The sequence below is a fragment of the Rhinichthys klamathensis genome, unplaced genomic scaffold (genome assembly GCF_029890125.1).
Source record: "Rhinichthys klamathensis goyatoka isolate OS25496 unplaced genomic scaffold, OSU_Roscu_1.1 h1tg000040l_1, whole genome shotgun sequence".
NCBI classification, from domain to species: Eukaryota; Metazoa; Chordata; class Actinopteri; order Cypriniformes; family Leuciscidae; genus Rhinichthys; species Rhinichthys klamathensis.
In genome coordinates this window covers 10,473-36,760 of record NW_026606587.1, presented here as the reverse complement: position 1 = coordinate 36,760, position 26,288 = coordinate 10,473, and the positions used below count along the sequence as shown (strand labels likewise).

The 26,288-nt window shown below is 36.3% G+C and overlaps 1 protein-coding gene across 3 annotated transcripts; it reads left to right on the top strand.

Annotated features, from left to right (window-relative positions):
- Window positions 1-2,767: 2,767 nt before the first annotated feature.
- On the top strand, window positions 2,768-23,229 carry rassf2a (Ras association domain family member 2a). Of its 3 annotated transcripts, none has more exons than XM_056246533.1 (10): window positions 2,768-2,981; window positions 11,899-11,982; window positions 16,050-16,125; window positions 16,493-16,644; window positions 18,547-18,662; window positions 18,743-18,885; window positions 18,981-19,134; window positions 20,994-21,115; window positions 21,357-21,454; window positions 23,125-23,229. In XM_056246533.1, exons 2-10 carry the CDS (start codon window positions 11,930-11,932, stop codon window positions 23,192-23,194), a joined length of 984 nt encoding a protein of 327 aa, XP_056102508.1. In that variant the 5' UTR covers window positions 2,768-2,981; window positions 11,899-11,929; the 3' UTR covers window positions 23,195-23,229. The 3 variants fall into 3 exon arrangements, with proteins under 3 accessions (XP_056102508.1, XP_056102510.1, XP_056102509.1); XM_056246534.1 differs by lacking the exon at window positions 2,768-2,981 and adding an exon at window positions 9,381-9,482 and having other exon boundaries at window positions 23,125-23,223; XM_056246535.1 differs by lacking the exons at window positions 21,357-21,454; window positions 23,125-23,229 and adding an exon at window positions 21,278-21,347 and having other exon boundaries at window positions 20,994-21,135.
- The last annotated feature ends 3,059 nt before the right edge of the window (window positions 23,230-26,288 follow it).

Genomic DNA, 26,288 nt, shown 5'->3' with positions numbered 1-26,288 from the left:
GAAACCCGAAGTTACATAGTGCAAGTAAAAGCGATACAGACCACGTCAGGCTATGGCAAGACGTGTCATTTAACCTATTGTAAGTCGATGTACCATCACAAGGGTCTTGGAAATATATTATGAAGGTTGAAAAACTGCATAGTGTTACTTTAAAAGTAAAAAATGATCACTTTAACCAGTAGATGGCTGCAGAGCTCCACTATTTGCTATTTGACTAACTGAAAGACATATTTTCACAAGTTTTTCCAATTGGATTCATATCTACATATTATGAGATCACAATTATACCAATAAAAGTTACTTTTTGTCAAAGTTTAGCTTTTTTTTTTTTGTACTGAAAAAAAGTTTTTCAATAATGTTACATTTATGATTAGAATCAAATTAATTGTTTCCATTTGTCTGACCCCGCTTAGAAAACGGACAAAATGTATCCTCAAAATCGGAAACAACGCAGAACACACATAGACAGTGGCACACTTCACTGTAAAAAAAATGTACTGCTATTTACTTAAAAATATTATGTGTAATATTGTTACCATCTTTTTTTTTTTTTGAGTAGTTAAGGCTTGATTTCTTTCATGGAATCTACCTAAATAAATCATGTAAAATCCCCTAAATTATTTAGTCTATGACACAATGAATTTGATATATGTTTTTAGTGCAATATGCTTTTTTATTTTAAGTTGACGCTCAAAAATTTGTGAATTCGAGTGAATGGAAATATCCTGTCTGTATTTGACAATGAGTTATATTGCATAATTAAAATATTGTATGCTGCTAGCACAGCACAGAATCAAATTTGTTACTACACTGGCATTATAGCAAAGCTGTTGCTCAATGAACATGCTTCAGAAAATCATTACATGCAGTTATTCACAACCTAACCATAAGCCCTACTCTTCTGCACAATGGTAATGATCAAAACTTCAACAAAATAGAAACTTTCAAATGTCAAACATAACTGAACATTAAACATTAACAGATGTTTCCCTTTACTCAAAAACATAAAATAACACTTAATTTCAATATTCCATTTCCAGCCATGTGCAAAGCATGCTGGGAACTAACAATGGTGTCTCTAAATAAAACCGCATAATTGAGCTAATTCTCTTAAAATTACAAGACCCATGATTATTTTTTTTACAGTGTTTAAATTTGTAGAATTTTATGAAAAACAGATGTTTGAAATAAATGATAAACTCTAAAGACTCCAACTTTTCTCTTTGTAACATCTTGTTCAGGGTTGATTCTAATCATAATGAATTGTTTGACAAAAAGTCATTTTTATTGTTATAATTGTGATTTCAGAATATGTAGATATGAATCCAACTGGAAAAAAAAACTTGTGAAAAGATGTCTTTCAGTTAGTCAAATAGCAAGTAGTGGAGCTCTGCAGCCATCTACTGGTTAAAGTGATAATTTTTTACTTTTAAAACTGCATTTTCTAGAAGACGGGCAAAAATATTAAACTAAACCATGTCAAGTTAGAAATGGGGGTCTTTTATAAGTTAATTTGACATAAAACGCTGTTTTTTTTTTATTATAAAAAAACAAAAACTGCACAACTGTGGAGTAAAAACATTAATAAACTGAGTAAAATTACATTTGTTTGAAAAAACTATTATTTTGTTACAAAACTATGTTATGAATATAGGAATCACCATTTATCATATGATATATTACAGGCCTACAAGAAGTGTCTAATGGTGAATATGTCTGGACAAAACCTTAAACACAGAGAAAACAATAAAAACACAATATTTAGATATGAACAAAATAATTTGTCCTTTTTACTTCGCACTATTAGTTTTAAATCTTTTTTTAATCCTGAGCTCCCAAAACACTTTAGAGCTGTTTAGGCTTTATTAACCCTTTAACTGTGTTCTGAACAGATGGGGAGATCAGAGGGTAGCAGATGACAAGAAGAGATTAAAACGATACCAGTCATTCCCAGCTCAGATTTGCTCATTTTCTGACCCGATGACCCATGATGATCTAATCCTCACTGTCAGCATCATTAACCCATTTGTTTCCAAATTTTCCACTGCTGAATGAGAAATGTTTTACTCCTTGAATAAACCAGTGAAACAAACTGCAGGCATAAAAAAAAAAAAAAAAAAAATGATTACAATTTAAAATAACTTATATTTTAATAGCCTTTTTCAAAACGTAATTAATTCCCGTGCAGGCATATATAAAAAAAGAATTAAACAATCTAAAATAACTTCTATTTTAATGTAGCCTATTTTAAAATGTAATTAATTCCTGTGATGGCAATGCTGATTTTATTTTATTTTTATTTGTGCAGCTATTACTCCACTCTCGAGTGTCACATGATTATCCTTCGGATATCATTCTAATATATTTATTTGGTGCTCCGTTATTAATAATGGTTCTTATTATTATCAGTGTTGAAAATAGTTTTTGTTGCATTGTGGACACGTGATACATTTTCCAGGATTATTTAACTAATAAAAAGTTAGTTATAGTTCACAAGTCTATAAAGCAGGCTCTGTTTGGGTTATTTGAGCCTTTTGCGTATTTAGTCACACATGTTAATACGGGTAAAATGAAGCTTGTGTTCCTTCTTTTCCTCTTTAGTGGGCTATTGTTTTGGGATTCCCCACAGAACGCATGTTCTTCAGCGCTAAAGGGGCAGCGCGCGAACAAAGGGGCGTCGGAGCGCGCGCTGATTGGCTGGTGCGCTATCTGAGGTCTAGAACAGCAGAGCAGATGGGGGGTATTCCTCCTCCTCCTCCTCCTCCTCTTCCTCAGACGGACGCCCCCCTTAAACTGCGATTGTACGCACAGAAGCTCGGTCCGAGTTGGACTAAGTAAAGCCCTGTATCGTTTCATATTGTCTCGGATGGTAGATTCGTTCAGATTGAGTGTTGTCTGGAGACAGAAAAACATTGATAAGATTTACACCCCTGAGCGACGAGCATCGTGACATCTGGGCAGCAGAGATCTACAAGAGAGTGGTGGGTGCTTGTGTTCACTGTTTTCGTAGATGTTTGTTACTCACGACGTACTCAGACTTGGACGCTTGTGTACCATTGAATGACTGTGTTATCTGCTACTGCCATGTGTTTGCAACTTTGTATCATAATGTGTAATCTGATTAGTTGTGTATTGAAATGCATTGAGAATGTCTTACTGGAAATGTAATCTAGTATTCAGGCTTCAGATTACAATAGCATCTGTAGACTCTTGTCAAGAGAATGTGCCACAGTGTTTAACATTTAGAGTCGTTTATCTCCCTGAGAGATATCTGTGATAGCAATGAAAGTAACTATGACTCGCCTTGGATTATATCTGGCCAGATTACATAACCAGTCTGGTTTATTTTGAATAGTTCACCCAAAATAATTACATTTCTGTCACGATATCTACTTTTTTTTTCTTTTTTTTTCAAACGCGTATGACTTTTTTTCTTCCATGGAGCACAAAGTTCGTGCTTCTTTTTTTCTGTACAATGAAAGCACATACGCTAAAAAAAAATTTATTCAGCAAGGACGCATTAAATTGACCAAAAGTGACAAAGTCAAAGACATTTACAGTGTGACTAAATACTGTTTCCAATAAATGCCGGGTTTTTTTCCTGGAAAAGAATATCAGTTTCAACAAAAATATTAAGTTCCACAGCTGTTTTCAACTGAAAAATTATTAGAAATGTTTATTGAGCAGCAAATCAGCATATTAGAATGATTTCTGAAGACTAGAGTAATGGCTGCTGAAAATTCAAACTTGTCATCACAAGAGTAAATTACATTTTAAAATTCAAATAGAGAACATAACTTATGATTTTGCCTCAGGTAATCACAGCTGATTTGACTGTGCTTATGATTCCGTCTGAAATTGGCCAGTTAGTTCAATTGTCTCCAATGAAAATAGTTCTAAAAGAAGCCAAAGCATCAAGCTTTGTGAGTCACCAAAGTCACAGACAAGTGGAAGTATTCACCTTTTTCCTAACGATACTCCTGCGATTTAGATTATGGGAGGCACTTCCGGTTTGGAGAAGTTTCACTCAAAAAGACTGAAAGAAATCATTCCAAATCATAAGGTTGCGTCATGAATAATCATTATCCGTCAGTTTGACTGATTGAGCTGTAATATTTCCTTAATTTTCTATTTGCAGACGTCACAAGAATAATGTAACGCTTGGTATTTTAATGCACATATAACAAGAATATCTATGGAAAGAGCTCTTTTCAGTCGCTGCATTATTTTCCTCCTGATCATGTTTTCCCCGCTTTTTATTTATTTATACACTTTTAAATTTCCTTTTAATGTTCGATGGTTGAAGGGTGAGTCGAATAATGTCATCTTATTGTACTCAGTTTTTTGAGAATGCTTATTGCGCTCATAAAGCAAACCTTTCGCTGATTGTTTTCCGCTTAACGGAAAGTTACTCCTAGCCTGGCTAACGTCAGACCACGTCTCATTGAGATTGAGACGTGGTCATTTTCTCGTATTTGAGGTGTGGTTTACGAATGCCCAGAGCCGTTTATTGGGTGCTACGAATGTCTATCAAATGCGCCTGTACAACTTCAAACTCTTAGCCAATCGTTTCAATTATACCAGATGACGTATGTAGAGCAACAGAAATTAGACGAGGAAGAAGACGATGGGTCAGAGACTTATGTGTACACGATGGCGTATGTATCTAAGGCTGCATCGAAAGGTAACTTCGCGTCTGCTGCCATGTTTGATCCATAGGTATAAACAAACTGCTTCGGTGTGTCGCATAGACGTCGTCATCGTCTTGCTGCTCCCTCCCCGTTCTGTGATTGGTCCCCTCGCTGAGGCGAAAATCTGGTCCATGGTATCCAGACTGCCTAGCAGCGTGGATAAAATCGCGCTGTGCAAAGGCAGCATGGGGAAACCCAGGCTAAGTTACTCCCATAATTCGCGCAAATTGGGGCGTAGGAAAAAAGCGGGTACAAATAAAAGAAACGTCCCACTGCTGTTGAACTACCGTAAATATCAGCACTCCTGGAAAGCTGCTCGACCAATCAGATTTGAGGACCGGGAATAATTGTTGTATAAAACTTCAAGAGTACTTTTAAAGCTGCAGTAGGGAGTTTTGAGAAAACGTTGACTTAGCCTGAAAATTTGAACAAGCACAACTTACAGGTCCCACCCCCTTTTGCTCTCTGCTGCGCTACAGCCCTCCCTCCACAGCTCCTCCCCCACAGCGGAGCCTGCCGTGAACACGCAGGCTAGTAAACAGGGCCACCGATAACAGCGGATAAAAAGTTATATCATATGGCACATTCACTAATAGGGACTAAACGTCAACAATATGCTTTACATTGACTATGGCCTGCCCATACTTTGACTACAAACTTGGTCCTCAAATCATTATGTATTTTGCAATAGCCTACATCTAACTTTATAACGTTGCACTCTTTCTATAGGTTATAAATAGCTAGTAAGATAACGTTAATATAACGGTAACTAACGTTACAGTATGTAAGTAATTATTCTAGCGATATATAATGCTAGATAAGGTGTGCTAGTACATTATTTCAGCAACATGACAAGCCAGTGAATTAGCAGGTTTCAATTGTTGCTTAGCAGAGTGCGTGACATTTTATCTACATGTTATGCGACTAGAGTTTTGACACCGAGTCAATGGGCTCTGTGTAATTCTTTCTTTTTCGCTTGTTTATCGTCATCGGTCTTTTTCCTTTTACCTCTTTGTTTTATGAGCAGGTGTCACTCGAGAATTGGCAGTTTAGGTTGTTTCTCCGCCATTAGCACAGCTGCAGCACGCCGGCAATCTTGAGTTTGGTTTGAACGACGGCTTGCGCTGTGCAAGAGAGGGGTGTGATCAGCGCGTACACGAGCGTGATTGACACTGCTAAGACATTCCTCCTGGCTCTGATTGGTTGTTTCTGACCGGGAGCGTGTATTTCTGCAAATGGCAATAGGACCACTGGGAGGAGCCAGAGGAGCTTGATTTTTTTCACAGATTATCTGTCTCATATTCTACTGTCAGGACATAATGACAGTTTTAACAAATATGTAAAAAATATTTTTTACAAAAGTTACCTACAGCAGCTTTAAGTAGTTCATACTGTACACATCACTCAATTCTTTCAAATCTTCTTGAAAGACATATGAAAACTTTGTGTTTGGACATTCTAAAAAACATATTTTGTGTTCCACTGACAAAAAAAAAGTAATACTGGTTTGAAAACTACATATAGGCTATGATAGATAGCATCATTTTCTTTTTTTGGGTGAACTATCCCTTTAACAGTGATCCTCCTCACACCTTTAGATAGGCAGTGACTGAGACACGTTTTGAGTTTCAGTACCTTTCCAGTACAAAATCAAAGGAAAAAAATGAGAATCCTTCTCTTCATCTTGAAATAGTTTTTCTAAACTAAACAACTGCATCTAAAAACCATTTGTTTTGATAAATGTGGTATTTTTTTCAGTGCTCCAAATAAGTTACTCACTAGCCTTAGTGTCTCAGATGCAAGTTGGGAATCCAGGCAGATTTTCCATGCAAAGTATAGCTGTGTTTTGTCTTCTGTGTCATATTTCATAAAACCTGAGTGTTTCAGAAACACAAAGCAGCAGCCATCAGTAAACATGCCGACAACTGTGGCAGTGCAAGCTGCTGAACATATAAATGAAGGGAAGGAACAGGAAGAAGGAGCAGACGTGTGACTTTCAGCATTGTTGGACGAAGCTCGTTGTTGCTTTGCAAGTGTTTTCCAGGTTGCCGTGGCAATTTAAACAATAGCCGCTGAGCAATAGTGTTTGTCAGGAGATGCTGGTTGGGGGAGGTGAGGGAATGGTGTGTGTGTGTGTGGTGTGTGTGTGTGTGGGGGGGATCTAGGCCAGAAAACATCAAGCAGAGATCTTGGCCTGGATCTTAAAGGAAGAGTTTAGTGAGCGGTTGCTTTGGAATTGGACAACAAGGGTGGAATAACTTTCAAACCAGTTGGGAAGGAAAAAGAGGGATGGAACGGTGTCCGTGGTTGGATTAAAGCCATTGCAAACAATAGCATGAACAGGCATAAAATAATCCGGATAGAATTTATTATATAAATAGCCTAGTAACTTAAGCAAAAACAAGCCATTTGGATGCTGAAGCGGCACGAACCACAACTTCCATCCAGTCTGTCCCACTTCCACAATCTTCCCAGCACTTCCACACATGTGCCCGCCCAGTCAACTCAAGTGCCAACGCACCAGACTGTCTGTGTTTGGAAAAACATGTAATTATTCATAATTAGGTACTTTTTGTAGATGCTGAGTTGATCTTTAGGAGAACTGGCAGATTGGATAGTCACATGAGTCCAAAAGACTGTAAAAATAGTTCTCATGCTCTTTTTCATTCATTTTTCATAGATTCCCCTGACACATTTAATGCTCAAGTGCCTAGTTGCGTAAGCGTGGAAAAGTACATGGCTCTCGAAGCGTGGTAGCTTGAGTAGTTCCTGTGAAAAGCGTTAAAAAAGGATTATTGCATTGCAGAGACTGAAGCGGGGTCATCTTGCATTTTCTTTATCTAAATTTGTTTTGTTTTTTTTGTATAATGGGGTGTATTTTTCTAACCAACATTTGATCTTGGGTAAAAAAAAGGATTAAAAGTAGTTAACTGGAAAAGAAAAAGGTAACAGTTCAGATAAGATTGTGAAATGTTTTTATTCTCTCTTGGCTCTCTCTTTCCCTTTCCCTTGTTCTGCATGTTTTGTACACTAACATTGAAACGTTAGGGTTGGTAAGATTTTTTTTTTAAGTTTTGTTCACCAAGGCTGAATTTATTTGATTAAAAAAAGTGTTAAAATATATTTTAAACAATTTATTTCTGTATATATTCAGGCAAAGCTGAATGTTCAGCATCATTACTCCAGTCTTCAGAGTCACATGATCCTTCAGAAATCATTCTAATATGCTGATTTGCTGCTCAAGACACATTTCTGATTATTATCAATGTTAAAAACAATGTTTGTTTTTTTGTGGAAACAGTTATACACTTTTTTTCAGGATTCTTTGATAAATAGAAAGAACAGCATTTATTGGAAATAGAAATATTTTGTAACATTATAAATGTCTTACTGTCACTTTCGATCCATTTAATTGCAGAATAAAAGTATTAATTTCTTTGGAAGAAAAAAATCTCACTGACCCCAAACTTATAAACAGTAGCCTATAAATATTCTGATATAACATACAGTATAAAAAAATTGATATTCATTATGAGATTTACTAAAGTTACATGGTAACACTTTAACTAATGTTAACTAATGAACCTTATTGTAATGTATTAACTAACATGAACTAACAATGAGCAATACATTTGTTACAATATTGATTAATCTTTGTTTATGATAGTTAATAATATCCAGCTGTTCATTGTTTGTTTGTGTAAGTTCACAGTGCATTAACTAATGTTAACAAATTACAACCTTTGATTTCAATAATGTAGCCTATTAGTAAATGTTGACATTAACAAAGATTAATAAATGCTGTAGAAGCATTGTTCATTCTTAGTTCATGTTAACTAAGGTAATGTTAACTAATGAACCTTATTGTAACGTGTTACCGTTTACAGTAACATTTAACATTAATGTTTTAAAGTGTTAGATGTTATGGAAATGAGCTTGTATCGGTCAAGAGGGCACTGATATATCATGCATCCCTAAATACAGACCCCTTCTAATCAGCACCTGTCATCTGATGCCCGTTATCTGTTGGCAATGACTTTTGGACGCGTTTCAGAAACTAATAGCTCTTATACTGATCATCTGTAGTTCTGACAGGACTTTATTTGGGATATGAAATATTCATGTCAGAATAAGCTGCTCAAGGTCGATTGGTATTGAATATTTCATCATCTCCTGATTGAGCGCAGCGAGTGGTGTGTATGAAAGACGTGGGAGGGGCCACACACACACACTAACAGCCACACATCCTTAACGCTGGGTCAGGAGATGGTAGTGTTGATAAGAAAACATGCCCGTACAAAAGAGAGACCCGTTTGCAACTTTGCATGTGGGATAATAATCTTGTGAATGAATAATCAAGCAGGATTTTGTCAGGGACTGAATGAGGCCTTTAAGGGTCTCACTAGGTCAACTGTGCCTTGTTTGTGTGTATTTGTGTGTGTACCGGACCCTTGAGTTACGTGCTCATGTCTGTGTGTGTTTGTGTACACTAAGTAGTTCTCCTAAAGTGATTCTAAGTGCTCATAAAGTTGATAGGTTTTTCATATATCTTTTGTTGGTATATGATTGATGGTGGTGTGCATAAAGACATTGGTGAACTTGAGAGAAACAGACACAAGGAGATAAAGGGAGGAGGAGGCAGCCAGCGAAACCACAATTGAGGAAGTCTGAAACCTTGTGTCAGTTTCCGCTGTGCAAATCTGAGAGGAAGAGTTTAGGAGAGTGTCACATGGGTTCAGCACTCCCTTAGCATTTAAAGACTGCAAAAGAGCCTTTTACATCAGAGATAAGGTAATGTGCGCTCAGTTAAGTCTATTTATGTCTAGTTTAAGACATGCCATGACATAGTGAGACAGATAATGGAAAGTATTCTTCAGTCTGTTGATAAATGTCAGGATTTAAATCAATGTCTTGTGGCATTTGAAATGTGCTGTTTTGTTGTATTTCAGATGAAGATGAATAAATGTGAAAATTCTGTCATCATTTACTCACCCTCGTTTCGTTCCAATCCAAACCTGTATGTGACTGTCTTTGTTATGGAATATAAAACAAGATACTTTAAAGAACATTTGTAATCAAACATTTTTGGATCCCATTGACTTCCGTTGTATTTCCTGTCCATATTATGGAAGTCAATTGGAAACGAAATGGTTTGATTATCAATCAACATTCTTCAAAATATCTTCTTTAATCTTACACAGAACAATGAAAGTATTTCAGGCTTTAAATGACATGAGGGTGAATAAATAATTACAGAATTTTCTTTTTTTTTCGGGTGGACTATTCCCGTAACACTGATTCGCTCCTACAACGTTATGAAACCACGTACTATGCAGATAGTCACTGCAATTTCCTCACTTTTAGTTCCTTTAACGTTAGGTTCAGTTTGAAAATGTACCGTTCTATTAAAGTTAGATATGGTTTGACACTATTCATTTCAGCTTAGTTGGAATGACAGTACGAGATACAATAAAACGGCAACAGCTAGGATTGGTTCAGAGCTGTAGTCACTCAGTATCAGCAGGGTAACAGTACCCCTGTTGTCCCGCACCTGTCCCCGTCTCCGGAAGCGTCAGTAAAGCCTTTCCAGCTGGTGAGGAAGGAAGCCTTGAGTAGAGCAGTTTGTATTGTGCCAGGAGAACCTCCAAACATGAGTTTATGTGTCAGCCATTGAGCCTTATAGAAAAGGTATAAGTAGTTTATGTACTCTACTCTGTCGTCTTTCAAATTTTGTATTGGAAATATATAAAGCATTTCTGTGAACTGTTGGGGAACTTCTATAGATGAATTTAAAAAATATTTTCTTTCGATTATTGCACTCTTGGCTATTTTGCTTGTAGGCTTTTTATATCTTGTTTCATTTTAGTCTCTGGTTTCATCTGTAATGAACCACAAGGGACAATACTGTATTATCCTATAGCACTGATTGTATTTCAATCAATGGCATTCCTAATTTTTTTTTATATATTGATCATCATTATGACTGAGCATCTTTTACCAGTTTAAATGTTTAAAGTCTGATCAAATTGGGGGGCGGGACACTCTTAATAGATCATTTGATTGGACAACAATCTGTGTAGTGCAGCATGAGTCATCAGTGTTTTGTTTTTGTTTTCCCAGAAGAAACACATCAAATTTAAATGCCAGATATGAGTATATAAAGTTTAAAATTATAGTTTAAAATAATTGATTTCTATTTGAATATATTTTTAAATGTAATTTAAGAAACATTTCTGATTATTATCAATGTTGAAAACAGTACTGCTTAATATTTATGTGGATTTTTTTTTTTCTTTGTTAGTTGAAAAGAACAGCATTTATTATATATATTTTTGTAACATTATAAATGTTGATCAATTGAATGTGTCCTTGATGAATAAAAGTATTAATTTCTTCAAAAATAAAAATCTTACTGACCCCAAACTTTGACGATTGTAGCAGTTAAAGAAACGTTCAACTTTTTTTTGTTTATTTCTTAACGTGGAAATATTTGTATGAACATAACATTCAACAACTGAGACATAAACTGAACAAATTTCACATATGACAAACAGAAATGGAATAATGAGTCCCTGGACAGCTGATTTAAGTTCTATAATACATCTCAACCTCATGGACTGTGCCAGATTTTCCAGTTCTTGCTGTGAGATGTTACTCCACTCTTCCACCAAGTTACTAGAAAGTTCTCAAACATGTGTGGAGGGACATATGGTTACACGTGGTTTTTCAGAGTCAGTATATGTTTGTTTGTTTTTTTGGGGGGGGGTGAGTTATACTATAGGTGACCTCAAAGCTAACACACGTGGACTAAAGAACACAAAACTATAGCTTTGAATTCATGGGGTCTTTAAATGTGTTGATGAACTGTTTCAATCCCCTTATTCATTCCAGTATGTGCTCCGGCATGTCTATTCTGGTCACATCCTCATGAATAGTTTACTTTCAGCTGTGACTTGCAGATGTCGGCTTCACATGGGTTTGTGTGATATAGAACAGAGCATGAGTCTCTTGTCTAGAGATATCAAAACTACACGAGCTAGTGAGGAGTGTGAGATATGCATACATTATTTGTTTTGTTTTAAGGGTTTGTCGTTCTCTTACCCTCTTTTTTTCTCTGACCTAGATATCGAAGAGTTAATTCTTTGATGTTAAAACAAGAAACAGAAAGATTCTCTTTCTCCGTTCTCCTCCCTCTCGGTCTCTCTAGAGTTCTTCCATGCAGTCGTGGCTGGGATAAAATGGATGACAGGAATGACAGGGTACGGGTTGGAGAGAACAAATTCATCAGCAAGTGAGTATAAATCTTATGAAACTCTTGATAACATCTGAACTAATGGTTGCTTTTTTTGTCCTGTTACGGTTCTGTAATAATGTATTCACTATATAAGGGATTATGTACAGTAAGTGTCAATATTACAAATAAACCCAACAGAATACATGGACATGAACATTGATTTGAATTAAATTGATTTCATCTTAATTAAAGCTGCAGTCCGTAGCTTTTTTGGGGTTAAAAATTACCCAAAATACATATTTGAGAAAATACATAACCAGCCAGTGTTCAAAACTATCTGCTTGCCTTAGCTCGATTCATTTGCTTGTAATAATGTTTTTAACTCCAGTGGTACTGGTGGATTTCCGCGGGAGATTCGAGCATGTCTTTGCGTCATTACGTCACATCTGTACACACAGTACCGCTGCTAGCCATTTTGGTGCCCTAAGCATAATTCCTTTATGATTCCCCCCCCCCCATAATTGCCCCCCCCCCCCATCCTCCGAGAAAAAAAAAGTTTATTTTTGCCAGTTTAACTTTTTAACGCGCAATCCAACGGACCACTGAGGCGGCGGCGGCACCATCGTTACTTTCTAGAGCAATTAAATACTCTTGTTCCACCTGTTTTGTTATGTACATCACTAAAAAGTGCCTAATAATATTTATATACTGATATAATATCGGCATTATAATTATTATGACTCAGCATTGGTGCCCTACTGCACGCGTGGTGGGAGCGGCGGCGCTGTGTACACATAAAGAAGAGTCTTGGCTAGTCGGCTATATTGTGAGTGAGGATGTTGGTGGTGGAGATTTATAGCCTTTTCTCACAGCACTTGATATAATTCAACTTATCAATTTGATGGCGGATCCAGAAAGGTTCAAACGACAATCACCAGTGACAACTGGAGACTCACCCGTTGTAAAATGCAAAAGACTTTGTTTCGTTTCGGACTTCGGAGTGGCTACAGAAAAAAAGAGACTGCAACCGGCCCCATGCGAAAACAAGGATAATATTGGAAGGACATTACATGTTGTCACGCAATGCTGATGTTGAACATTAACAATTTGAGAACAAAGTATAATTTGCATGGTTTTGCGTGATATGATAACTTATAAGCGATTGTTAGATATAATCAGCGCGATTTACCGCAATGTCAGAACCAGAACAAAAAGTGGATGTTACTTACTTTTTCAGATGACATTTTCCGGTGAAAATTATTATGTTGGTCATACTTCCAAAAAGAAAAATCTGTGATTCTTAATGACAGTATCCACACCGGCGCGGTGATTGACAGCCTCACACTCTCCTCAAACATTGTGTTCATCCGCACAGTGCTGTGTCGAAGTACAACTCACGTACAGTTGATAATTCCGCGAATGACTGCAATTGCAGATTTCGAACAGAGATGGCGACAAAGAGGAAAAACGCCGGACTGCAGCTTTAAAAAATCCTACTAGATTAAAGTTAAAAATAGTTAATCACATTGTAGAAAAGAATGTGCCTAGTAACCAGATTAGATACTGCATATAATAATGTATATAAATATATTACATTAATGTTACATTTTAGTTATTGTTATTATTATTATTATTATTTACAATCCATGTCAGTTGAAAGTACAGGACATTTACATATATATATCATATACATACAATAATAACACACACACATATATATATATATATATATATATATATATGTATATACACACACAAATCGATTAATCGCATCCAACATAGAACTTTTTGTTTACATAAAATATGTGTGTGTATATATATATATATATATATGTTTGTGTGTGTATATACTGTATAGTATATATATATATATATATATATTAGGGGTGTAACGATACACAAACCTGATGGTTCGGTTCGTCCCACGGTTTTGAGGTCTCGGTTCGGTTCGGTTCATTTCGGTGGGGTGGGGGGGTTTAGAAAGCTAAAATTGCTTTTATTTTTTATTAAACAGTGCTTTAATGAACAAATTGTGTCCTTGTCTTTAAATTAATTCAATTACAAGTAAACGTTTCTCAAAGATAACAAAATTATCTGCTAATGCTGTAAACTACAGCCCTTACTTGCACATTACTATAACATTAAAGCTTAACAACAGAGCCTACTTTGAGCCTAAATGATATAATAATAATCAACACTCAAATAACAAATTGTATAAAAACATGTAAACTGCACATAAGGCAATTTTTGCATTAACATGTTTTTACTCTAATTTGTTATTGTTATATAATAATCTACACAGTTGCTGTTATTTTCATGACAACTATTTTAAACATACATTAAATAATCAAGATATCATAAACAGGTTAAGTAAAATATAATATATAGGCTAATATATAGCATTTATTTAGTGAAAGAGTTAGCAAACCAGCAAGCTGTGGACACTGAATGACTTGCCTGAGGTAAATATAAAGCTATGTGAAAAACTAAGCGTTTTATTGACGTATTTCCGCTGTTGAAACACTGATTGAGTGTTTACACGAGTTATGATGCCTTTCAGTAAGTATACTGTATCTTTCAACATACCTTCGGGTGTCCATTCATGTTTATTCTGTAACTGAGGAAGAGATGATCGCGCTCCGCGCTGCCGCATGCATACGGTGATATCTGTCACGCCACATCTAAGAGCGCCAAAACGGCATTTATTGTTTGCATTTCGTGATCAAATAGACATAATTTGAAAGATTACACCTTGCTTATTATCAAAAGTAACAAAACACTGAGCTTATTGCGATTATATGTGGTTAATGGTGGTTAGGCAACAGCCCTGTATTCGTTGTGTACACATAACACATGAGGTGCAATGAGCCGGGGCTGGGCGGGGCAGCAGGGGCCGGGGCGTGTTCGGTTCGCCATGAGAGTATCGCGATACGTATCGTGGGTGGTGTATCGCGGTTTTTCGGTTCGGTTCAAATATCGTTACACCACCCCTAATATATATATGTATATAACAGTCAAATTTATTAATTTACTGTTTGATTGAAACATACATGCAAATATGTATATATTTCATCGATGTGTATTTATTTGTCAATTTATAAAGTGATTTATTTCTTTTGCATATACATATATATAGATATATATGTTTGTGTGTGTATATACTGTATATTATATATATATATGCAAAAGAAATAAATCACTTTATAAATTGACAAATAAATACACATCGATGAAATATATACATATATGCATGTATATGTTTCAATCAAACAGTAAATTAAAGGGATAGTTCACTTTGAAATTAATTTTTGGAATGTTTTAGCTTACCTCAAGGGCATCCAAGATGTAGGTGTCTTTGTTTCCGCAGTAGTTTCAATTTTGATATTTTTAGGTCAAACCGTTCTTGTCTGTCAGTCATATAATGCAGGTCTATGGTCACCACCTCAAAGAGCATGCACAGAGAAGTCCAAATTAAACATGATTTAATGACACGTAAATGTAAGTACACATTGATGGCCTAAGACACGAAACGAGCGGTTTGTGTGAGAAAACGAACAGTATTTATATCGTTTTTACCTCTTGTAACCACAGCCACGTTCAAGTGATCTGAGGGCGCGGGCGCTTCGGTCTTTTCCGGAAAGCGCCGGAAGTGATATCTCGCGCGTGTACGTCACTCATACAATATTTTTTTTTTTTTTTTTTTTTTTTTTACGACGGTTTAAACATCCCGGATAAGCGCAAATTAGTACCATTTTAATTAGCCGTCTTACCTACAATCTCTGTTCTGTGTAAACAATGAGTGACGTACACGCACTTTAAACAAAGACACCTACATCTTGGATGCCCTTGAGGTAAGCTAAAACATACCAAAAATTAATTTCAAAGTGAACTATCCCTTTAATAAATAACTGCAACTTTTAAATGGCATTTTTAATACAATATTTGCTGGTTTTATTTCTTTATTCAGTTGCCAATTCAGTAAAAAAAAAAAAAAAAACTATTGGAAAGGTTATCACATGGTTGCACCCGATGAACTTTTAAGACACACCCCCTCTGACACAAGATATAAGTTTAACATTTTAAAGATGAAATGAATTATTAAGCAAGACTTTGTTCTTTCTCAGGAACAGCATTCTCTCGTATTTAAAGACCTACAATCTCTACTATGAAGGGAAGAACCTGCAGCTACGACACAGAGAGGTAAGAAAGAGTTTTACACTCATTGTGTGGCAGGTGGGGAAGCGTTTGACCCCTTCTGTGCTTTCTCAATTATTCACTATTGTCAGGGGAGTAATACGCGTCTGTGTCTGGAGGGGATGTGCGCCCCTGTGTGGGGGTGACTGAGGCTTCTTTTGTGTCTGTAAATGCAGCTTGCCCAGGTGCCAAATTACTGACATGCTGTATTTATCATTTATAAGCCTCATTTATTCTAAAAGTCAAAAGGTGGCTTGTGGGTCACTTAAACCTAATACTCAGGCCCTTTATGCATAACAAACTCAAGTACGAGTGTATATGTATGTTGTATTCTGCCGAGTGTATATGTATGTTGTATGTATTCTGCCGGCAGGAAGAGGAGGAGCTGATCATAGAAGGACTTCTCAATATCTCATGGGGTTTGCGTCGACCAATCAGGCTTCAGATGCAGGATGACCATGAGCGAATCAGACCACCTCCCTCATCTACCTCCTGGCACTCAGGGTGTAACCTAGACAACCAGAGGTCAGATATTTTTACATTAGCTCATTGACTTCCTATACATGCTTTATTGAGGAACTAGTATACATCAGTGCATGGGGAAGTGCAAACAAGACTTATATAGAACCTGTCTTTAAATTACAAAAATGTGTCATTCGCGTTGTAAATGGAAGCGAATATAGGGCCCACACAAATTCAATATTTATAAAGTTAAATTTAACGACTTATTAGAATATAGTCTTCTAAAAAATAATGTATAAAGCTCATTTGAAAACATTACCTGAAAAATTGCAAAATAGATTCATCAAGAGAGGTAGTAAATTTAATTTAAGAGGAACTGAAGTCTTTCAGAAACCTGAGTTTAGAACAAAATTAAAGGAAAGATGTGTCTCAATACAGGGTGTCAGTCTGTGGAACAATCTAAATAGTGAAATTAAAACTTCAATATCATTTTTTGTTTTTAAGAAGAGTGTAAAAGTATTACTAATAGAAAAATATAATGCATCTATTTAGTAGGAAAATGTGATAATTGATTTATGACTTTGCATAGGTGCTGCAAAGCAGATGTGTGTTGTAAGTGTACCTCCTTGGAATTGTAATTTGATTTGTGTTGATATGGGGCAGATATTATAAGTTTATCTTCTTTTTGCTCCTTTTCATTTCTTTTCAAAAGAATGAAATAAAAAAATATGAATGAATGAAAAGAGAGAAAGAATAGTACGCTGCCAAAAATCTTCTTACCAAGAAGGTTAATCTAGTTAATATATAGTAAATATATCTCGGTTTGGGATGTTTTTACTGGAAAATAAGACTAATCAAAAGGTAAATAGACATTGACTTTCAAAAGTTTGAGGTTGGTAAGATTTTTGAAGGTTTTTGAAAGAAGTTTCTTATGTTGACCAAGGCTGCATTTATTTGATTAAAGTACAATAAATATATGAATATTGTGATTTTGAAATCATATCACAAATTAAAATAACTTTTTAAAATGTAATCTGAAAGCTGGAATTTTAGCATCATAACTCCAGTCTTCGGTGTCACATGATCCTTCTCAAATCATTCTAATATGATTTGCTGCTCAAGATTGATAAATACTAAGATTTTTTTTTTTGCACTGCTGAATTTTTTCCATCATTAAACATCACTTTAGTAAATAAAATGGTGATTAATCAGTTCTTATGTTGTAACTTCTCAACCATAGCATATAAACATCTTCATCATCATAGAAACTAAGCCCAGTTCTTTAAACTCAAGTAACCTTGACACACCATAGCAGCTCATACACTGAAAGCCTGCTTTGTTTGTTGCCATAGCAACTCTATCCTTGTGATGACCGTGCTTTTGGCATTCTATCAGCTCAGATGTGTTGGATTTGTGTGACACATTTCTAATGTTTTATGGTTTTGATCTATTTTTGCCTCAACGCCAAATAAGGAGTTCAAAAGAACTATTTCTATCTGAGAGCTCCAACTCAAATATTGTTTCCAGCACCTACTGAGGTGGATAAACAGAATGAAAGACTGTAGTTTGTGCCAGAAACGTCTTGATAATTATGTTATCTTAACAAGCAGTTTCCAGTATGTACTGTTTTTGTGAAGAAAAAGTGCATACTTTTGAGTGTGTACCAAAAGAGTACACAAGCTTTGAGACATACTATCACGTCATACGATTGCGTCTTTAACGTTTGCTCTGTGTCGCATCCTGTCACAGTAAACTGGCCTGTCAATCATATTGTCCCTGTTAAAATCCTCCACATTTCATTTCATTTCCTACCGAATCGGAGAGAAATGCAGTACGTTCTCCTCATATTAAGTATGCGATTTCAGACGCAGCCAAAGTTCACTCAAATGTTTTTGTCAAAACATATTAAGAACGTTGTGTATTTATGTAGTGGAATAATTGTTCTGTTCCTCTTTACTTGTCCAGTCAGGAGGGTCAGACACAGACTCCTCAATGTCCCCCTCAGATGGAAGTGACTCCCCCAGAGGACCAATCAAGCAACGGCACAACACAACACCATGAAGAAGAAGAAGAAGAAGAGGGTAAAACTTGCTTTTTAAAACAGTTGCTTTGAATAACCCTGTGACTGGTTTTCCCGCCTCATCTTGTGTTTTCTTGGCAGAGGGGTGCGACATCTCCGCTCAGCTTCTTAGAACCAAAAGCGACGCCGGTGTACTGAGACGGGGCAGAAGACGGTCTCCTAGTGACCAGCGGCGAATCAGAAGGCACAGATTTTCCATCAACGGTCACTTCTACAACCACAAGGTAACTTGAGAAAAAACCTGTGTGTGTGTGATCGTTTGAGTATAAGTTGATCAGTCATGCGATCTCTTGTTCCTCTTTCTGTCTCTCTCGTTCAGACGGCCGTGTTCACACCTGCATATGGTTCTGTTACTAACGTACGGATCAACAGCTGTATGACCACACCACAGGTGCTGCGGGTGTTACTGAACAAGTTTAAGATTGAGAACAGCCCAGATGATTTCGCCCTCTACCTCGTTCATACCAGCGGAGGTCAGCCGCTGTCTTCTTTTATTTTACACTTGACTGTGCAACACTGAATCGCCATCTAGTGGACAGAGAACTACACAACTTAAACTATACAGTATTTATTCTGTAGTGGAGGCTTTGATCACTATTATAATCGCTGATGCTTAGGCTACGTTCAGGCTGCAGGCAAAAGTGTCCCAAATAAATTATTTAATTTTTTTTATGTCCTCACATTTTGAGGAAAATAGAAAAGAGAAGTTATAAAACTAAAATGGGATCGTGTTATACGATAAAAGGTCGTGCACGGTTAATTTGCAGAGCAAAACAAAGAACTCATTTGAACGCTCATATATATATAGGATTCGGATCTTTTTTTTATTTTATTTTTTTTATAGTGTGAACAGCACAAACCATTCGATTCTGATTTGGGCCACTTCCATATATGGTCCTAAATCAGATACAGGTCTGATGATTTTCAATGCTCCCTCAGTCTGAACAGGGATATCGAAATTCATGAGACTTTTGCGTCAACATTCGTCACAATTCTGCTGATGGGAATCACTCCAAAGATTTACATACAGGTAGTTGTTTGGTCACTCTGTGAATATGGAAGACGGCAGTGAAGTTAGTCAGTGTTGGGAAAGGTGAGCTGTTATCCTCATTTAAGTATTACGGTGACAGCTCTGTACAAGCAAAACTTTGAAATGTACAAGAAAAACGTTGCTCTTTCTCCTCAGTATCGCCTGAACACAAATTCGCTGGCTTCTGCGGCACATCACCTTATAAATGAACGTGTAAATCTGTTTGCTTCCATATAATACCTTGCTGGCGCTAGGGGTGTGAATCATCACTGGTCTCAGTTCAATTCGGTTGCAATTATCATGTCAATAATTCGATTCGATATCATGATTCATCACGATGCGTTGCAATATATTACTCCACATGGCTACATTTTCATCAATGAATACAATCAGTCAGATATATAAACTCCCTTTTTATTTGATCTGCTCCAAGAAAGTTCACTTCCTGAATGTAGTTACACAGGAGACGACAGGAGCATTTAGAACTAGTAAACACTAACATTAAACTGTCAAGTAGTGTACTTAAGTTACAAGTCACGCACGCACACGCTCGCACGCACACACACACACACACAGCTTACTCGCACGCAGGCACACGCTCACACGCTGTAAATGAGTGATTCTACATTTTGCATTTCAAAACTGTTCACTAACCGAAATTCTTTCTTATTGAAAACGTATTCAAATAAAACAATTCAGAAACGATTCATTTCAACACACCTACTGCGTGCCGACATTGTTATTGTTCTTTTGCGCATGTGGGTCAGTTCAAGATCGTAACCTGTTTCAGACTAGAATCTGCTTTTGGACACATTTTTAAAATAAATAAATGTGAACAGCCAAACAACAACAAGAAAAATGTTTTACTTTTTGGATAGTAACCAAAACACCTAAGCAACCACATAGCAACCTCCCACAACACCATGGTGAAGAGTTTTGGCAAGAACAAGCACCAATTACATTTTCTTCAGAAAACATTAGGGTACAACTGGGCTAAAAGCACACTAGGGTAAAAGGGTAAACATCTGCGTTTCACTCTGTACGTAGAAATTTGAAAACTGATCCTTGACATGATCAAGCAGCGACGCAAAGTTGATTCTGTGCTAATTTTATCTAATGTCGACAAATGTTGATTTATGTACCTAATGAAAATCGATAACATTACAGAATATATTTAGAAAAAAAAGGTGTTGTTAATGATTTTCAGTTTTGTTTAAGGTAATTACATCAACAGTTTTTTTAATAAATGAAGAATATGTTAAAGTATTGTTGGTGCTAATACATATGTGTTCTATGCTTCAGAGCGTGTCCAGTTGAAGCGTACAGACTACCCATTAGTAGTGAGAATACTTCAGGGACCGTGCGAACACGTCTGCAAGATCTTTCTCATGGAGCAGGATTTGGGAGAGGAGATTCCCTATGAAGTGTGTGTGTGTGTGTGTGTGTGTGTGTGTGTGTGTGTGTGTGTGTGTGTGTGTGTGTGTGTGTGTGTGTGTGTGTGTGTGTGTGTGTGTGTGTGTGTGTGTGTGTGTGTGTGTGTGTGTGTGTGTGTGTGTGTGTGTGTGTGTGTGTGTGTGTGTGTGAAGGAGGGTTGATAATGAGGTTACTGATACTGAAATACAAATAAATCCACATACCTGACTGCGTTGCTCTCCACTGCTCTAGGTGGCGCAGTACATCAAATTTGAGATGCCTGTCCTGCAGAGCTTCATTACCAAACTGAAGGAAGAGGAGGACAGGGAGGTGCAGAAGCTGAGAAGCAGGTATGATTTACCTTTGAATCAGTTAAAGCAGGATTTAATGTTTCAGAGCACATGCTGGAGGCGTCTGCTGTTAGCTACAATGACGCAATACTGTACTTCTGAAACTGCAGGAATACTTTTATTTAAAGTTTGTGATAGAATCGTGTCATCTTTGCTCATGGTGGCTCAGGTCTGCTGCCAGGTTTTTTTGAAGCTGAATGCCATGTGACTGCTGCCCTTAGAGCCACAGAAAATGATGTCATGAGTCATGACAATGCTAATCGGCTGATTGCACCACAGGAAGACACACAGTCACAAGCCCTTCAACTAGTGACTATCCTGAGCTGTGACGTCAAAGGACAAATATCAGTCTCATGCTTTCAAGAGCCATCCAGAAATCTATTGTGATATGATGAATTAATTTCTTGTGATCGCATAATATTAACTATTATTTTAATTTGCAATGGACTTGTATGTCATTTTCTTAAAATCATCACAAAAAGAGTATTTTATTATATCGTTTAATATAGCCTAATACACTACCGTTCGGAAGTTTGGAGGCCAGTATGATTTTTATTTATGTATTTATTATTTATGTCTTGAAAGTAATTAATACAGTCACAGTAAAGACATTTGTAATGTCACAAAATATTTCTATTTCAAATACTTTCCTTTTGAACTTTCTATTTATCAATGAATCCTGGGAAAACATGTATCATGGTTTTCACAAAAATTTGAAGCAGCACAACAGTTTTAAACATTGATAGTAATAAGGAATGTTTATTGAGCAGCCAATCAGTATATTATAATGATTTCTGAAGGATCATGCGACTCTGAAGAGTAATGATGCTGAAAATTCAGATTTGTCAATAAATATATTACATTTTAACTATATAATCAATTATAGAAAGAAAAAAAACAATTAAATTATAATAATATTTACCAATTTTACTGATTTTTTTTTACAACTTTTTATCTCCTGATTCTGGATATTTTTTTCCTGCAATTGTGAGTTTACATCTCACAATTCAGATTTTTTTCCCCCGCAAATATTGCGAGATAAAGTCCATATTGTGAGATAAAAAGATGGTTACGTTTTTTATTTTATTTTATTCTGTTGTGGAAACAAACATCCATTGTTTTTACTGTATTTTTGATCAAATACATGCAGCCTTGGTGAGCATAATGAGACTTCTGTCATAAATATCAAAAAATCTTACCAATGCCAAATTTCTGAATGTGCTGCTGTATATTGTTTTTTTTATTAGATTTGTGTGGTAACACTTTACAATAAGGTTTCATTAGGTTAACTACCTTAGTTAACATGAACTAAGAATGAACTGCACTTCTACAGCATTATTAATCTAGTTAATATTAATTTCAACACTTACTATACATTATTAAAAGTTGTACAAGTTAACATTAACGTTAATGCACTGTGAGTGTGAACTAGCATGAACAAACAATAAACAGCTGTATTTTTGAATTAACTAACATTAATAAATACTGTAACAAATGTATTGCTCATTGTCAGTTCATGCTAGTTAATACATTATCTAATGTTGTTAACAAATGAGACCTTATCGTAAAGTGTTACCATTTTTTGTAAAAAATCATTTCGTTTTCTTTGTGATTTAATAATCCATGCATCAGAGGGTTAAATAACTTTGTCTCTCTCTGTTTGTGAATAGATATAAGTATCTGCGGTGCATCATTGAGAAACAGCTCCAGTGTTTACCAGAGGCTTCCACCTGTATGTGACTCTCTCAGAGCTGTCAAACTACAGACTTCCAGACACAATGTCATCTGCCCCTTCCTCCCTCAACGATTGTTAATCGAAACCACTAAATATGCATTGATATTTGCTGACCAGTGAAGATGGATGGTACATCTTGTAATATAAAAATTCTTTGTATATTTTTTTTTTCCTTTGCATTACTTGGTGCTGTAGTGAATCCAGGTACAATAATATACAAGCACATTCCACTAAACCAGGGAATATTTATATTACAATGACAAGCACAAAGTAACAAAGAGAAATGCTTACAACTTTAGTATTATTTGTTTGGTTAAACCCATTATAAAGGGTCATGACTGACTGATCACTTTGCATGGATGTATTGAGAATACATGCGGTCTGAGCCAACCTGTCTGAAGTGTGCTATACGCTGATCACAGAACTCCAACTGACCAACGTCTCTATTAGAAGGTGATTCAAATCGCTCCGGACCAGGATGGTAAGAGGTGTATCCCATACTGAAGTAAAAGACTGTGAATTTAAAGGATGACTGAGAACAGAGTGAGGAAGAAGCACAAGGGAATGTAGCGTCTGAACATCTGAATGATGTTTGAGTGAGTGAGTTAGTATGACTAGTATGCATGTTTGGGTACCTGAGGTGAATGTGATTCACCAAGTACAACATGTTCCTGGATCAACATCAATGAGGTGCTTCTACACCACTGTGATTCGACTATCATTTCTCGCTGATAAGTTTATGACCGTTTTCAGGCAGGAATGTTGTTCCGGGCTCAACAAAATATGTTGATCCAGGAACACGTCTTGGCAAAATCATGGTGACTTGGGTTCCTGAGGAGGACAGCCTGGCTGTAGTTGCTAAGAAAAGAGGTTCATGTTTTTCTTTGAAGTTTAGACTCATTCACACCTGTTGTATGACTTCCCTATGGTTTGTCGTACTTCCGACCTTTCATCTGGCATGTGTTTGTCTGTATTATGATACTGATTGTAAAACTAAGAATATGGTGATAATTATATTTGAATAAAATGTTATCATCAGAAAATTAAAAAACCTCCACAACCAAATGCATCTGTTACTGGAATAAATTTGTGCGTGTGTATTAGTAGGTTTGTTTACATCACTAATATCCGTCAATCAGAATGAATCCAATCCGATTTCCGGTTTTGGAAATAAAGGTTCCAAATGGGTTTTTTTTTTTTTCAGTGACGCCAGAGAAGAACCATTTTTGGTTCCCCAAAGAACCTTTTAGTGAAAAGTTCACCTTTTCTCTCTCTCTCTCTCTCTCTCTCTCTCTCTCTCTCTCTCTCTCTCTCTCTCTCTCTCTCTCTCTCTCTCTCTCTCTCTCTCTCTCTCTCTCTCTCTCTCTCTCTCTCTCTCTCTCAATGGGAAGAACATTTTAATATTCTAAATAACCCTTTTCCACTTTAAATAAAAAGGTTCAGGAAAGTTAAACGTTCTTCATGGAACCATAGATGCCAGTAAAGAACCTTTATTTTTAAGAGTATGCCCTAAACACTGCAGTCCGATTCACATATTTGTTTACATGTGCCAACATGTATTCCAAACAAAATCTAAGTGCAAACGTAGTGTAGAGTCGCTAATTGTCAAAAAAGAAAGCTGACATTTATGTCAAAAGAACTTGATTAGCAAATATTTAGTAAATATCCAGTTCGTATTCGTATCATGACATTATGCATAAACAGGCTATCACGACACGGCGCATGTTGGCAAGGACTTTTCGAATCCGACTGAGAAAATAGTTTACATTCTTAATTTTTTCTGTTGATCAGATTATATCGGGTTTACACCAACCCTTCAATGCAATTGCTACATCCAGTGCCTACACCTAATATGCACTACAAATCTGGTAAGATATTGTATTATGCATTTGCATTAACCTAGGCTACTAGTTTCCGTCACTGAATAAAAAAATAAAAAGGGTAATCGCGAATATTTATTTCACAAATATGTATTTTATTTTTTCGCAATTGAGAGTTAAATGCAAGTTTTTATCTCATAATTTTGATGGGGAAAAGTCAGAATTGGGAGATATAAATGGCAATTATGTATCATATTTTTATGATATAAAAATAATTTTTATTATGTGGTGGAAACAGGCTTCCATACATTCCATCTACAGTAGAGTAAATATTGTCGAAGATTTTTTCGTTCTCATGTCATCAGTAAAACACATACAACAGTTTTATAGAATAAGGAGGTATGGCAAAAAATGACATGAAACATTACTTAATTCGATTGGTTCTTCATAGACAAGCCCTCTTGTTACTAGGTAACCAAACTCTGTTTTTGGTTTCGAGTTTAGACACCTGTCTAGTTGCATTTCCCATATTTGTTATTTATACACACAGTCACACTCAAAGTCAAAAGTTTTTCCTTGGTTTCGAACAGTACATTCTGTTCAAATGTTAGATGTTAAATAAGGTTAGATCATAGATGTTAGTCTAACATGGTTAGTTTCATATATACACTCACCTAAAGGATTATTAGGAACACCTGTTCAATTTCTCATTAATGCAATTATCTAATCAACCAATCACATGGCAGTTGCTTCAATGCATTTAGGGGTGTGGTCCTGGTCAAGACAATCTCCTGAACTCCAAACTGAATGTCAGAATGGGAAAGAAAGGTGATTTAAGCAATTTTGAGCATGGCATGGTTGTTGGTGCCAGACGGGCCAGTCTGATATTTCACAATCTGCTCAGTTACCGGGATTTTCACGCACAACCATTTCTAGGGTTTACAAAGAATGGTGTGAAAAGGGGAAAACATCCAGTATGCGGCAGTCCTGTGGGTGAAAATGCACTGTTGATGCTAGAGGTCAGAGGAGAATGGGCCGACTGATTCAAGCTGATAGAAGAGCAACTTTGACTGAAATAACCACTCGTTACAACCGAGGTATGCAGCAAAGCATTTGTGAAGCCACAACACGCACAACCTTGAGGCGGATGGGCTACAACAGCAGAAGACCCCACCGGGTCGCACTCATCTCCACTCCAAATAGGAAAAAGAGGCTACAATTTGTAAGAGCTCACCAAAATTGGACAGTTGAAGACAGGAAAAATGTTGCCTGGTCTGAT